Here is a 16,628-nt window from a genome sequence, read left to right on the forward strand (position 1 = left end):
GAGAGAGAGAGAGAGTGTGAGTGTGTGTATGTGTGTGTGTGTGTGTGTGTGTGTGTGTAAGTGAAGGTGAGGAAGAACAAAAGAAGCCTTTTTGGGCAGATAAAGAAGCATTAGGATGTGGTGGTTAACAGGGAGGAGAGAGTACGGACTGAGACAGGACAAAGGGAGAGAGGATGTCCAAGAAAAAAGCTGAGAGAAAAGAAAAAGAGAACAGACAAAATGAAGAGCAGAGAGGGGACGGAGGAAAACGTTAAAAGGGGAACCAGACAGACATGATGCAGAAACAAGTAATATTGGAGCGTAAATGTAGACAAAAGGTGTAATAGAGAAAAGGTCTAGGCCTGTGGCTTGGAAATACTAGTTTCGCACACAATGGCCAATTCAAAGACTGATGACATCACCTGACAATAAATCTTCATAACCTTTGACCACACACACACACACACACACACATACAGACACACACAAGCACACACATGCACACATACACACAGAGGAAAAAAAAAGCCCTGCTCTGGTGTATACTTTCCGTGGTGCTTTTCCTCAGAGTGTCAGAGTTAATTTACTGTGTCTCACTTTGCTGAATGTATCAGGGGCGAAACTCCAGCTAAAAGTGAAAATCTGATTTGCTAAAAGGAGCTCAGGACTTCTATCAATCAATATTTGCACAAAGTGTCAGGCTTTGGGCGGCTGACAGACAACCACTCGCATTTACAGATTGGCTGGAACCAGGGACGAGGGAGGAGGGGCAATGACGCAGGCTACCCTCACAGGAGGGCGGAGTCAGCACTGCTGGTCACAGACAGGGGTCACTGATGGGGCTCACGGGAAAGGGGTACCCAAAAACTGAAAATCGATAAATAAACAGAAAATAAGCATGAAAATGCATGCTGGCAGACCAACTGGAGGCTGGGTCAACCCTCTGGGTGAGTGTAATCATGTTCATATCTGATTAACCTGCTGATTAAACCACAGTGGATACATTGTGCTAATAGACCAAAGGGTGAGAAGAGAGCAGGGAAGAAAAGGGTGAGAGAGAGAGAGAGAATAATCTCATCACACTTTTAGAACAGGCTTCCTTTTTTACAGAGTAAGGAGAGAAAGAAAGAAAGAAAGAAAAAAAAAAAAAGCCAAGAGACTGTAGTAGTGTTGCTGTTCTGTCAGTACATTGGGACAGTGGGTCTATCCTACACAGGCCTGTCTGACAACACAGCATTATTTTATTCCATATCTCTCAGCACACGGAGCGCTCTCTCTCTCTCACACACACACACTCACACACACAGCTCTGTCTGCCACACAGCCAAATCCACCATGCACTCACACATGGGAGATTAAGTGTTTGGGGGAGGGGTGTGTGTGTGTGTGTGTGTGCGTGTGTGTGTGGATGAGGTAAACCTGTGCCTCCAGCCCCACCCCATTCTGCCGTGCTCAATCTCTGATTGAGACGTCTTCCCTGAGAGCAGAGCAAAATGAGATAAAAATAAAGGAGCTAAATAAGAAAAAGAAAAGCCCAGATTTGGGTGGAGGAGCGTGGCCTCCAGGGAAGGACTCTTCCTGTTGAGGCTGAAGGTTTTTGGGGAGAAACGGAGGTGGTTTTTGAGCCCCTGTGTCCAGCTCAGCTAATCAGAACAAGGCCCCTGTCACACCTCCAGCTCTGGGCTAACGAGCTTGCTCACCAATATTCTAATCCCGTGCACAGCACAACAATAAGACTGCCCAGCAAAGCCCCCACTGCCGTGTTTGACCAGTCTAGTCACCGTAACAACCCCCCCTCCTCTCTCTCTCTTTCTCCTCCCCAACCTATTACAAACGCACTGAACCTGACAATGGACTGAGAGACTGAGAGGAAAGACCGAGAGCGAGCGAGCGAGAGAGAGAGAGAGAGAGAGAGAGAGAGAGAGAGAGAGAGAGCAGGAGTGAAGTGAAGTGTGGAAGCACCTCAGTATCTACATAAAAGAGATTAGAGACGACAGGGTTCCATTTTACAGCTCAATCATATTGTGTTAGCACGCGCTTATCCGCGCGCCGAGCGAGAGCTGAAAATGGAACCAAAAGAAAGAGCCAAGTCCCTGAGATAGGGCGTAAGAATAGGGCGAAGCCTGAGCAATTTCAGCCAGCATAAAGGGAGTCTAATAGTGGGGAGCCCGTCATCGACAAAAAAGGCAGTGTTAGGGCCCCTCTGTCCATTCTTGTAGCGTGTTCGTCAAGTCAAGTGCGGCCGCCTGCCATTGTCAGACGCCCCCCCCCCCCCCCCCAACTTTACGATAAGGCATGTGACAATCACATGACCGCACTTTTACAGTTTTGTTTTTATTCCAGCTAGAAGAAGGAGAAAAAGAAGGACTAATTCTATTTACAGATAAGTCATTTTCGGCCGTCTTTCTTTTCCTCTCTCCATTTCTTTCTTTCCTTTTTAAAATATTTTCTGCTCCTCCCTCCCCCTCCCCCAGCAAAGCAGCATGCAGTTTAAATATTCAAATAAAATTACAGACTCAATGCTTTAATCTGGCAAATGAGATTCCCTACTCTAATCCACATTATGTAGGTTGAAGGCAATTCAGAGGGCTTTTTTCCTAATATATTTGGTTAATATGATATTTTCTAAATCCTTAGTTTGTCTGGCTGTCATAGGCGTAATGCTCTGATTTAGAATGACAGAATCAGTTCTGAGCAGTATCCTTTGCAGTTGTGTGTGTTTGTGTGTGTGAGAGAGAAAGAGACAGAGAGAGAGAGTGTACATGTGTATGTGCGTGCATGAAAGAGGGTGTGCATGTGTTAGAGCTTATGTGTGTGTGTGTTTGAGCGAGCGAGAGAGAGAGAGAGAGAGAGACAGAGAGTGTGAGAGAGTGTGCGTGTGCACAGTGTTTGTAAATCTATGTAATGGCATATCAAATGTTTTCACGGCCTATATCAGTATGGAAATGATCAGAGGAGAAAGAAGGGAGTGCATTAAAAATCCAATCAGACGGAGAAAAAGAGAGAGAGAGAGAGAGGGGCAGAGCTCTGCTGGTGAGGTAGACTGGCGACGGCGGCAGGAATGGTACGGCGTGTCTTTAACTCCATTCTGCAAAAACACAGGCTGCTTCATTATCCCTGCTCTCCGGCACGGCAGGCCCAGTAATACTGAGTGATGTTTAAATTAGTTTACAATTTGCCTGCTCCCCGCCTAGGACAGATCTTAAGCGAAGGCGCTCAGAAATGTCAGCCGCGCTCCTAACCGCTGTAACAAATTGTTGCCAATACGCCGAACACCTAATGACTTCAAATTAGCTCTTGTGCGGGAGCTTGACAGTTTGTTACGACTCTTAGCGACATAGCCGCTGTATCATGAGCGATAAATTGGTTTCAGCTCTCTCTGGGAGAAGGGCGGCTTCATCAATTTGATTAAAAAAAATTACTGTACCATAGAAAGCACTGAGACAAACTACTTTGAGGGGAAGATAAATATGTTGGGGGGAAAAAAGCGGCAGTTCCATCTGAATATGAACAGGAGGTTAAGAAAAGACCTGTTCACAACAAACAACAAACGTGCTCTCTCTTTTCTTTTTTCAGTAAGGGAGAAGTGTGTGTGTGTGTGTGTTACAGGAACTAGAATGGTTGAAAAGGTATATCTCACTGAAAGAGAGAGAGAGAGAGAGAGAGAGAGAGAGAGAGAGAGAGAGAGAGAGAGAGAAAGCAGAGAGAGGTAAAAAGAGAGAGAAAGCAAGAGAACGAATAGGTTGGAGGTTACAGAGAGGGTGAAGGTGTGAAATGGTAACAAATCCTTGATGGTGTAAGATCTCTTCTCTTTCACACACTGAACTTTTCATCATGCTACTTTACCAATTTTCAGCAGCACAGCGCTGCGGCGATGAGAGCGGCAGGACTGCCCGCACAGGGGATGAAGAGCACCATCCTCTTCAAACAGAGATAGAATTGCCTGCCGAGGTCTAATCATACAATCATCTTTCTTCTGCTGAGCAATCGCTCGCAGCCCAGCGCTGGCCCAGAGAGAAAGAGTGAACTATCTCCGCCAAGTAAAACACACACTGTCAATTTACACACCGTTCTTTATACACTCTGAATTGCTATGAATAAAGAAAATACACCAAACACACATACTGTTAAACACACAAACAGACACATACATACGCACGAGCAGTATACCAGAGGAAAATGTGATCAGTTCTGAAAGCACAGAGAATGTCCAGTGAGAGCACAGAAACAGTACAGGGGAAGCACAGAGACACCAGAGAAGAGGGCAGAGCCGAAACAAAAAGAGCAGAGAGAGAAAGCACAGTAAAGACACAGTTATGGCAAAGGGAGCAGTGTGTAAATGTTGTAATGTTCTTTGTGTGTGGCTGTGAACTGAGTCTCTTTGACACCTTGAGTCCAGAGGGCATGCCTGAGGCAATCTGGCACAGAGAGACAGACATCCCCTCTGTATCCTGGGTGCCTGCCTTGGCGTGCCAGCGAGGAGACTGGCACTACAGAGAGGGGCATAAGCCCATTACAGAACCTGTGTGCCTGTCTAACCCTCCTCACCAAGGCCAGTGCCAACACACCCCGCAGCACGGGAGCGTGGGAAAAACAAACAACAAGAAAAATACACAAATAAAATCATCGAAACAAAACATCACTAGGTACAGAGATGCAATGATCTGTCTCTCTAGGAGGGAAAGGATTTGTTTTTTTTTTCAAGTTTTTTTTTTTTTTAATTTGAATTGCACTGCCCTATAGAATGAGAAAATAAACTTTTTTCTCTTTCCAACTGTCTCTCTCTCAAACACTCAGAGACACACACACACACGGACACACACGGACTATCCCTGCCTGTTTGCTCTTTCACTCTTTTTACTTTTCACCCTAATCCACCTCTCTTTCTGCCCTCTCCTTACCCCCCCCCCCCCCTCTCTCGATCATGGCCGGGCTCCATTCATGTCAGAAGTGGAGAGTGAGGGGAAGTGAGTGCTTGTGTCCGTGAACAGGACTGTGTGAGATTAAACGTTGGCGGGGTGTGGGCTGTGGGGGGGTGTGGGGGCTTTGTTAAGCAGATTAGAGGACATTTCTCATTCTGTCTGCTGGGACTGGGCAAAGGCAATAAGCAGCGTGGCCACTTTTCTCCATCAGTCAGTCTGAATGGGCATTACTATTCATTCCTAATGTCACAGTCTTTTCAGCACGTCTCCCTCAGACAGCACGACAGAGAGAGAGAGAGAGAGAGAAATCAGAGCGTTAGCCTGCCTCTCTCGTCTGGGTTTCATCTGTGCATACAGACAGAGGATTTAAGGTTAGAAAAACACACAAAATAACCTTATCAGCCTGTCTGTTGACACAAATAAAAAGGGCTGATGTGGGGAGTGTGCCGGAGGTTTCCGTGACGATGAGGCGTGTGAGTGCCCGTGCCTGACTGTGGAGGTGACTAAGTACAGTGAAGAGCTCTGTTATGAAGACTCTGGGGGATTTACAATCCCGTTTTTTCATTTGACACACGTGACGGTCAGGGCCTCGTGAAAAATGCTGTTCGGCTGATCAGCGGAAGATACATCTTCTTACAGCATTCTCTGAATAAATATCATTTTTGTGCATGCATGTGTGTGAGTGTGTGTGTGCCTGTGTGTGTGTGTGCGCGCATGTGTGTACAGTGGCTTGGGTTGAGACAAATGTTGGTGTCTGAGGAGTTGTTCTCAGTCTCCTGAATGATGCTTATGATTTTTGTCAGTAGAAACAGACGAAGTGCCTCTTGCTTTTCAAATCTGTTTCTGATCTATCAGCAGGTAAAATTCTGTGTGTGTTTATTTGGTATTCTGTGCCTATGAGAGTTTTGTGTTGAGAGTATTGTGTGTTCAACTTAATGTGACGGTGTATTTTAATTTTGTGGTACTCAAGAGAATGTGTGTGTGTGTATGTTTGTGTGTATGTGTGTGAGTTTTTACAGAGTGTGTATATATATAGGCAAGGATCAGGGCCTACCTGGGATGTGTTTGGCCCAGCCAATGTTGACCACGAGTTCGCGGTCAGCCAGGTCGCAGAGCGTGGTCAGGGCCTTGATGTCGCTGTCGGGCACGGTGGGGTCCGGCATGGCATAGATCTTCTCCGGTTCTGCCACCAGCAAGTGGGAAACAATCTTATTATCTGCAAGGCAGCCAAAGGGGACTGGATTTGAACACCAAGGAGAAGACAAAGAGACAGAATGGGATTACACAGGCTGAGCCAAAAAGACGTCAAATATTGACATTTGTTTTTTTCAATCAAGTGGAAAAAAAGACAGGTAAATGATTCAGTCATTGCAGGAGGGTGTGTGGCTTTTTTGTCAGTAAATAAATGTTTGATTTGATCTGCAGAGGGATGACATGAGTGGTCTGTGTCAGACAGAGGTTCATGTCCTACATTAGTATGGATTTTTCTCCTCCCTTGTAAACAGCCTCTATAGAGCTCTGTGTCAATGAAAGAATAACATGATGAAGAGAGGGGAATGTATTGTAATTGGAAATATGATATCAGAGGATGGGATTAATGGTGCTGTATCCCAAAAATTCGCCCCCCCCCCCCCGCAAAAAGAAAAAAGAAAAAAAAAAAGTAAAAGAAACCCCCACATTTCAAATCATATGACATCAGCGGTGATGAGGCTAGGTAATTAACAAGCATCTTACTTTTGATTGAAAATTCATTTGGGGTTTAATTATCTGTGTAAATGTTAGATGATGAACAGATCCCATAATACAACAATGCATCTCAGAGATTGCTCACATACACACACACACACACACACACAGAGTTAAGAGTGTTAGGTGTATGGGGAAGCGGAGGGGGAAGGGATTTGGGTGGAGAAGGACAATTTTCCTGAGCACGCAGGACCTTGCAAAGCTTCTTTCTGTGTGTGAAGATTCCAGGCTCTCTGTGTGTGTGTGTGTGTGTATGTGTATGTGAGCAAGTCTGTCTGTGTGTGTGAGCGGGTGAGTAAGGTTTGGACAAAACTGGTCTTATTGAGACACTGCACTAAAAATCAGTAAATTAAAGAACATTCACTTTCATCCACTTTTTTTTTTGCTTTTTCCCCTTGCTTGTTCATTATTTATTTATTTAGTTAGTTAGTTAGTTTTGCATTCTCCGTGTGAAAGGAGAGAGGTGGCAGTATAGCAGATCAATCGGTCCAGCCCCTCCACTTTACCCCAGGGAACGAGGGAGACCCTGTAAGTGCTATCTCTGGGTAAATCTTATTTAATGTTTCCCTAATTAGAATCAATGCAACCCAATTTCCAAAGCCCATGCCTTTGTTGCGTGTAAATAATCAATCAGGAAGGCTGGGCCACGGTTGCTCGCCTCTGTTTGTTCAGAGAGACCCAGAGCTGGAGTCACCAAACACACACTCTATCAGTCTCCCTCTCTCTCTCCCTCGCTCTGCCATCACCTAAAGACTGCTCTTAAAACAGGACTGGACACTGTAAATATCAAACACTTTGTTTTAACACCACAAACATTTGTGCATGCTTGCCTTTCAAGTGAAGACTCCTCTCCCAAATCCAATTATTAGTAATAGGCAAATAGGAGATAAAGCAAGTCACTGAAATGAAAGCCTCCCTCTCTGTCTCTCTCTCCTTCTCTCTCTCTCCTTGGTGAGGATGTCTTAATGCAGAGAGAGTGGGAGTGTTATAATGCACACTGCTATTGTCTCCTACGGCTGGAAACAGCGGCGTCTGAAGCGCCATTCCAGACGCGGGGAGAGAAATCAGAGTAATGAAATTGGATGTGGGCAGGCCAGGGAAAATAAGCTTTAAAATAAGTTGGGCTGTGTGGACAGATCAAAATAAAGCTGAACCTGGTGGGGGATCAGAAGGATTACGGATCGCAAGGTTATTCTCGGCAGCGTATTACTAATGTGATTTTGGTGCAATAATAATTATGATTCTTTCTGCAGCTATCATGCATAAAAGCATATTGTATTTCAGGAGAATATGCTAGCATTAAGTAAAAAGGCTTTAGGGCCAAATCTGTTAAGCGGTGCGCTTCTGTCTGTTTGCAGAGTAGTCACACAGCTCAGGAGCCTGGGTATTGTGGGTTTGATGTCTTTGCCAGATTGGATTTAATCCGGATTTAAACCTCTCTCTCTCCCCCCTCTTTCTCTCTCTCTTTCTTTCTCTCTCAGTCTGTCTCTCTCTCACACACACACACACACGCACATCCACCTTGTCTATCGACTGTCAGCCTCTACATCCTATCTGTCTCTGTCTCCATCCATTTCTAAGTCACTGGTGCAGGAAGAGAATCTGAACTCCAGGAGCTTATGTTGTATGTAATATTAATGAAACGTGTACAGACTTAAAGACCAACAAAGATAAACAATTATCCAGCGCTACATTAATCATGAAAATGAATATTGGCATATTTGAATAAGGTTTGCATTTGTGCAGATCTTCTACTGAATGAATATCAATTTTCCTCAGTGTGTTAAAAGAAAGAGTTGTCTGTTTTCCCTGGCGTCTGACTCAGTAAAAGGAGGAACACTATGTGGTATAGTAAATATACAAAGGGGTGTATAGTGTGCTGTAGAGGTGAGGTGTAGGACAGAGATGGGGTAATGTAAGAATGGTATGGTGGAGGTGTTGTTTGGACGGACTCACAGGGCTTTTTGGGCGGCAGGGTAAGCTGCGGGTTCAGATATGGGCTGTTCTCGGCGTCTATCCGGCGCTTGTACTTCTGCCTGCCTCCGCGTACCCTGTCCAGCCTCACACCTGCACAAGACACAGACAAACACAATTACTCTTCTTCACATGAACATTATTAGCACACAAACACAGCGTGTTTATGGGGGACAGAGAAGGAGAGCTCTCGCTTCTTTAAAAGGACACAGAGCCGTGACAACTCACAGCTGTCAGGAGTCATTTCACACAGGCAGAGGGGAAGGCGTATACACACACAAACACACACACACACACACACACACACAATCCTCTTTCCCTGCCGCTACATCCGGACACACACCTGCTTGATGCTGTGTGTTAGGCAGCACTCTGACATAGAGGTGAGGAGACAGGGCATTCAGGAGATCAGCTGGAGGACACTGGGTGTATGTGTGTGTGTATGAGAGAGAGTGAGAGATGATCACATCCTCTGAAGCAAGACGAAATACTACTACCACTACTACTACTAATAGTGCAGCCTATTAGCTCTTTCACATCTAACCTGCATGTTGAGCACTCTCTTCTTTTCTCTCTCTCTATCTTTCTCTCTCTCTCTCTGTTTTTCTGTCAGGACGATGTTCTCCTCTTCATCTTTCCTCTCTCGTCTCATCTGCCTGCCCCACATCAATACTCTCCTTCCAAAGCTACGCTAATACAACACCAAGGCGGCTAATTTATTGAGGTGCAATGGTTGTAAAAACCAGCATTGAATTCAGCTCTGCCTGATCCAAGTGAGAGCAGCACCTTCAAGACCTGTCCCTGCTTTTAATTAATTGACATACAAAAGAGTCCTAATTTAATTATGCAAACCTCTCCAGGGATTGGTGGTTTCCTTGGAAACCACTTAAAAGGTGGCCCAAGAGCTGTTTTATGTTGCAGATGAGAGAGTGGCATGTGATTGGAGGGTGCGTTGCAGGGGGCGGGGCCTAGTCTAACAATTAAAACCTGCAGCTCTTTGGATTGTCATTTGTCAGATTGCGAAGGGGCTGAATGCGCACGTCCATGCACACAGAGGCTTTCAGGAGCTAACGCACTCTGAATAATTTAACACAGGGAGTCACGTCTACAGCACCCTAACACACAAAACCAGCCCAGTCCTGACACTGAAACAGCATCCTGACTGATATTGACTGAGGTTTTCATGATTTTCTGTAGGGCTCCTAAAAGGAGGCTGGATCCAAAGCAACTGATCCAGCAATGCCCTGTGATTCTGTGATTCATAACAGAAGTATAACTGGTCAAATCTGAAAGCAGAATATAAGCCAGTGTAGTTTCCTCTGACACAGACACATGTGGCTGAGCTGAGCTGTGCTGGGTAACAGCCTGTGTCTTTGTTATTTTGTGATTATATGACACTGGTCCACAGGGCACCACTATAACCATGACACTTGTTCTCACATCGTATGGACACACACACACACACACACACACAAGGCGAATACTTCAAACACGTGTAAATCCACACAATGACACATTAACACACACAAGAATAGACAAGGGTCTTAAAGAGACATCCTGTTTCTGACATAGCAGATTTATGGCTGGGACCAAAAATATGCAACGACACACACAATGCTTAGACGCTGACAACTTCTCCTCTTAACGAGGTCCTCTGGTGCCACCCGGTAACCAGATCCACTTAAAACCTGGTGGCTAGCCGTGAGATGGTCGGCTGGATTTTTACAGGGCTAATTCACGGCAACACCGGCGCTGTGCACCCCCCATTCACACACACACACACACACACACACACACCGCTACTCCCGTAATGCCATCGACTGTACCCTTGCCGACACCTTATCCCCTCTAACAAAGCCCTGCATCTGCCTCACAGCCGTGGCTGCCTGGCTTTATGAGTCTGTTATTAGAGTGATCAGGTTACCGTAGTGAACTGGATGCTGAGTTTGGAGCACGGGGTCTTTACTGCAATCACGCAGTGGATGCAGCCAAAGCTCTAATGAAAACGCACGGAAGGGAGGGGGGCAACGACGTCACCAGGGAGGTTATGGAACTTTACGTGGGGGTGCCTCCCAAAAAAACAACGCTCAGATTCACTGACGGCAGCAGAGGCTTGAGCTACCACAAAACTGATTCGATCTTTGGCCCTCTGCTGCTTTGCACTGACTGAGAAGTTAGAATGTTTTCTGTGTCAGTTATGATGCTCATCAGTGTCATGTCTGCGTCACACTGATGTCCTGTTAAGGTCCTGCCACTCAAATATACATTGACTGGTATGTAACTAGCTAAGCTTTGTTCCTTAGACATATTTTTATAAGATACATTTATGTGATTGCATTAATAATCCATAAATATAACGTCTGTGGTTGTTTTGAAGGGAAAAGCTGAGAGGGGTTCCCACTGTTATATTGTCTAAAGCGTTGGTGTAGACTCTGAGGTTCGCTGACTGTTATATTGTCTAAAGCGTTGGCGTTGACTCTGAGGTTGGCTGACTGTTATATTGTCTAAAGCGTTGGCGTTGACTCTGAGGTTCGCTGACTGTTATATTGTCTAAAGCGTTGTTGACTCTGAGGTTGGCTGACTGTTATATTGTCTAAAGCGTTGTTGACTCTGAGGTTCACTGACTGTTATATTGTCTAAAGCGTTGGTGTTGACTCTGAGGTTGGCTGACTGTTATATTGTCTAAAGCGTTGTTGACTCTGAGGTTGGCTGACTGTTATATTGTCTAAAGTGTTGGCGTTGACTCTGAGGTTGGCTGACTGTTATATTGTCTAAAGCGTTGTTGACTCTGAGGTTGGCTGACTGTTATATTGTCTAAAGTGTTGGCGTTGACTCTGAGGTTCACTGACTGTTATATTGTCTAAAGCGTTGGCGTTGACTCTGAGGTTGGCTGACTGTTATATTGTCTAAAGCGTTGGTGTTGACTCTGAGGTTGGCTGACTGTTATATTGTCTAAAGCGCTGGCGTTGACTCTGAGGTTCACTGACTGTTATATTGTCTAAAGCGTTGGCGTTGACTCTGAGGTTGGCTGACTGTTATATTGTCTAAAGCGTTGGTGTTGACTCTGAGGTTGGCTGACTGTTATATTGTCTAAAGCGTTGGTGTTGACTCTGAGGTTGGCTGACTGTTATATTGTCTAAAGCGTTGTTGACTCTGAGGTTGGCTGACTGTTATATTGTCTAAAGCGTTGGTGTTGACTCTGAGGTTGGCTGACTGTTATATTGTCTAAAGCGTTGGCGTTGACTCTGAGGTTCACTGACTGTTATATTGTCTAAAGCGTTGGTGTTGACTCTGAGGTTGGCTGACTGTTATATTGTCTAAAGCGTTGTTGACTCTGAGGTTGGCTGACTGTTATATTGTCTAAAGCGTTGTTGACTCTGAGGTTGGCTGACTGTTATATTGTCTAAAGCGTTGTTGACTCTGAGGTTGGCTGACTGTTATATTGTCTAAAGCGTTGGCGTTGACTCTGAGGTTCGCTGACTGTTATATTGTCTAAAGCGTTGGCGTTGACTCTGAGGTTGGCTGACTGTTATATTGTCTAAAGTGTTGGCGTTGACTCTGAGGTTCACTGACTGTTATATTGTCTAAAGCGTTGGTGTTGACTCTGAGGTTGGCTGACTGTTATATTGTCTAAAGCGTTGGTGTTGACTCTGAGGTTGGCTGACTGTTATATTGTCTAAAGCGTTGGCGTTGACTCTGAGGTACAGGCTTTCTGTGAGTACGTGCTGACAAACAAGGCTGAACCAAAGCTGAGAGCTTGATAGCTTTGCTTTGAGATAATAAATAACCTGTCGGTTATGGGCTGAAATGTATCTTTTGATTACTTTCACATGTGAACAATAACAAGGCCACTGCAAGGTTTTATAGATGTCCTCCTCACGCTGGGACAAAGGCCTGAGGCTCTGACGCTCTGCTCTCCACACCCACACTCACCAGGATGAGCACTGAAGACCAGAAATGACAGAAATTCATTTCATACCTTTATAAATCCCTGACAGATTACAAGACACTTTACTGTTTTAATTAAGCGGGCAGATAGGACTATTGTTTGGCGTTATTAATGCAGGATTTTTTGCTTCCTTTTAAATTATCCCTTTTTTTTCCTTTTACTAGAAGCCCACAGATGACCATAAAAGGCTTACGGGGCTTGTTTTGAGTTTCATAGGTGTCGTGGAATCCCGCTAGGCGTCTGCTGAAATTTATGGGGAGCAAGAGTGAAGCCATCAGCTACTGGGGACATTCTAACACTTAAAAGGCAGCTAATTAATCAGACATGGCCAGAGAGCCAATCATGACATGCCACACACACCTCATACCAGTCAGAGATGGACAGTGAGGTGACACGAGGAGAGGAGAGGAGAGGAGAGGAGAGGAGAGGAGAGAAAAAAAGAGCCAAGCACATAGCAACTTTCTCCTCTCAGCTGCAGGTCCACTTTCTCCATACTATCACAAACTCAGCCTGGCACCCTCCACCCTCAATGATTAGTGAAAGGCCTGTTAAAGAATAGCCAGTGTTTTTCACTGAGCCCAGGAGCCTTTGAGGGGAAATAGGGAAGTTCAGAATGAAGCGGCTACAAAAAAAGAAAGCGTGAGTGCCCTGAAGTGACCACTCCGCTGAGGCGCCGGGCGCTCACAGGCATGTCAGATATGTGCTTTTACCTTTTGTCTTTTTTTCCCTGCTGCTTCAGAGCCTTACAAACAGCCCCTCAGCTGTCTCCTAGTGAAACCATATCTAAAGAACATTACCTGGCCAGCCTTAGGGCCTTACAGCACGCACACACACTTATGCACACACACGCACACACTTACGCATGCACACACACACGCACGCACGCACACACACACGCACGCACGCACACACACACACACACACACACACACACACACACACACACACAGACGCTGTGTGTGTGTGTGTGTTTACAGCATGTTTACAGCTCTCTGTTTTTAACTTAAACACACTGGGGGGAGTTCTGTCACTCTAGCACTGCATACACACATTCCACTCCTGACTCTACTAATAGAGACTTCGCTCAGAGCCCCCCCCCACTCTATCCCCTGCTCACATCACTCCCCCTCTGTACCCAGTTAAGAGCTGCTAACACTGCATCAGTGTATGGCTGGAAATGAGCTCATGCACCGTGCGGAAACAAATGTGCCCCCCACCCCTCCGCGTCCCCCCCTCCCTCCCCCCTCACCCTGAGCATTTCAGCTTGGCAGGATAGGCTCGACGCCACCTTCAAAGCCAAACCTGGCCATTCGGAAAGGATTTTAATCAAGTCCTGAGTTAAGCCCTGCCCGATTATCAGTGCCCTGTTAAAGGTAACGCATGATGCATCTTCCTGAGAGAGAAAGAGAGAGAGAGAGAGAGAGAATCGAGGAGAAGAAAGAGAGGATGATGATAAGTGTAAATGATGTCTTTGTGCTGTTTGCCACTCTGCTGAACGTTTTTGACTTTTCTGTTGACAAATGGGTTGTATAAAAAGACATCTATAATTATACCTATAATTAAGGAATAAATTAGTATTCTAAAGTGTTATGAAGGATACCTTTAGCAGGAACCCACACTGTCCAGTCGGTGGCATTGATGGAACGTCAGAGGGGCAGACAGGTTACAGCCATTTCAGTATTTCTGAATTTAATTAAATCTCCATCACGGTGGACCTCTCAGGTGAAGTCCCTACACTCTCCAATAGCACGTGTGGGCTTTTAAAAACGAAAAGAAAAAAAGAGAGAAAATAACCACTGAAAGAAGAAAGACAGAGAAAGAGCCCCCCCCCAGCCTTGCCAGTTGTCTTTGGGCAGGGAGCCAGACACTTCTAGCAGGAGACAAAATTGTTTTTCCAACAGCTGCCCGCATGCTTCCTCATTTCAACAAATCTTTTCTCTTCTGGTCAATTCCATTTATTTTCTTTGAGCCTTTATTAGACGCAAACTGTGACGTTACAGCAGGCGGCAAAACACAAGTGTGCCCCGCTCGCCGGGTCCCGCCGCCCGTGCCGTGAAGACGCCGCTGTGTTCTGAGAAGAGGAGGAGAGACCCAATCAGCAATGCAACCATTCCCACCCCCAAAACATGCAAATGGGCCTGGGAGAAATGAACACGAGTTGTAGACCAGTCTGCTGGCAGCACCTTCCCCCCTGGGCCCATGTGAAGAGCAGTCATTAAGGGTCTGCTGTGGTGGAGGAGTGGTTTGGGTTGGGGAGGTGGGGTCCGGGGGAAGGGGGGGGGGGGGGGGGGGGCGCTCATGCAGTGGCATCTCAATCTCTTCCCTAGCCCATAATCCAATGAGAATTTATTCCCCGCCGTCACTGTAAATGTTTGCGACTAATCTGCAGTGGAACTGCAGTGGGCAGCACGCTTTGTGCATGAGAATGTGAACTGTCTATTTAGTTTTTGGATGTCTGAGCCTGTTTAATATCACTGCTCCCTCATAGACGATCACTCTGCCCAGGGTTGACCCTAAACTCATTACAACAAGGAGCACATATTGACAGCATTTGTCTCTTGTGTCTCTGAGTCTGCACATGTAAATTCCTCTGGGTCTCCAGAATTTGAGTGGGCAGCAGGCGAGCAAAATAAGGGAGCCCATGTTTTGAATTCCTAAATATCGGCATCCACACTTTGGATTCCTTAATAACGGTACCGATGCTTTGCATTCCTAAATATTGGATTCCACGTTGCGCATCCCTAAATATCGGAAACAATGCTCTGGATACGTGGGTGTGTTGTGAAAGATTTCAGTAGCTGCCTAGCTTAGCTCCAAACCAGGATTTGCATCCTGTTAAAAAGTGCTGACCGCCAGCAAGAAAACAGACGTGACCACCTTCACAAACAAGGCAGACCACTGTGTGTGTGTGTGTGTGTATGTGTGTGTGTGTGTGTTGATCATATGACAGACTGAAAACGGCATTGCCCTCGCTGAAAGGCGAAACCACAAAGCCAGTTAGATGGTGTTACTACAGAAAAAATATTGTGTTACACATGTTTTACATGAAAGTGAAATCACATGTAATTTATGTTCTATATGACTGTAAAATCATGTTCTGCATATGAAAGGTCCTGACAAAAGTTAAGACGAACCAGACACTATTACATCAAGAACACTGCTCAGATCTGCATTGAGAAGGCTGGCATTTCCAGTATTACCAAATACACACTTAAAAGGATTTTGATTAGGTCAGGTTATTCAGTGTTTGCTTAATGTATGTTAATGAATAATATGATGTACACAAAAAATTTTAAAAAACGTAACTTTTTATACTAATAATAAAAACTAAAATAATATGACGCTTTTTACTCATACTAATTTAAGGATGTCCACAAATAACAGCTAACCCTGCGATGGGTTGGTTACAGATCAGATACACAGCGAGTTGTTCCTTGCAGACTGCTGTGCTGATCTTTGTGTGTGTGTGTGTGTGTGTGTGTGTGTGTGTGTGTGTGTGTGTGTGTGTGTATAAAAGTGCAAATGTGCGCAGAGGTCTTCGGTCTTGTGTCAGCGCCCTCTCTCTACACACACACTGCACTCAATAACCAGCTAGCCGAACAAGCTCATCTATTTTCCAGAAAATTAACTCACTTTCAGTGCTGATTAATGATTTTAATCTAAATGAATCAAATTAAAAATTGAAAATTATATTTCCAAAGCCCACAAAAAAAAAAAAAAGAAAAGAAAAAAAGACAAGGAAAAAAGAGGCCATTCCCAGTTAACAAATGAGCCGTCAAATATTAAAAGATGACCAAGAGTAAGGGTTTGATAGTAATGAGAAACGTCCGGACCTGCCTGCTTTAGTCCCTCAGAGGCAGAGTGGCCACGGCGGGAGAGAGGGATGCATCAAGGAGAGAATGAGCGTGGGGGTAGGGGGAGGTTGGCTCTTTGTTAAAATCCAAATCTGTGGAGAGTTGCTGGGCTATCTTCCTCCTTAATTATCATGTCACAGAGTGTCCAAGCACAACACTCTTTCTGCTTTGTAAAACTGAGCTGTTTTCTGAAACAGTTCAATG

At 45.2% G+C, this 16,628-nt stretch overlaps 1 protein-coding gene across 7 annotated transcripts in view; it reads right to left on the minus strand.

Moving 5' to 3' along the window:
• Nucleotides 1-16,628, minus strand: part of esrrga (estrogen-related receptor gamma a) — a 64,605-nt gene that overhangs the window by 16,370 nt on the left and 31,607 nt on the right. For 3 of the 7 annotated variants that reach the window (XM_030772919.1, XM_030772912.1, XM_030772896.1), the window contains exons 4-5: nt 8,604-8,714; nt 5,956-6,138 (exon numbers count right to left, since the gene is read on the minus strand). In XM_030772919.1, the coding sequence (XP_030628779.1) occupies nt 5,956-6,138; nt 8,604-8,714 (294 nt within the window). Of the gene's footprint in view, nt 1-5,955; nt 6,139-8,603; nt 8,715-10,447; nt 10,460-16,628 lie in introns of all 7 variants that reach the window. The other 4 variants (XM_030772944.1, XM_030772935.1, XM_030772926.1 and 1 more) reach the window with 2 other exon arrangements.

The sequence above is a fragment of the Chanos chanos genome, chromosome 1 (genome assembly GCF_902362185.1).
Source record: "Chanos chanos chromosome 1, fChaCha1.1, whole genome shotgun sequence".
NCBI classification, from domain to species: Eukaryota; Metazoa; Chordata; class Actinopteri; order Gonorynchiformes; family Chanidae; genus Chanos; species Chanos chanos.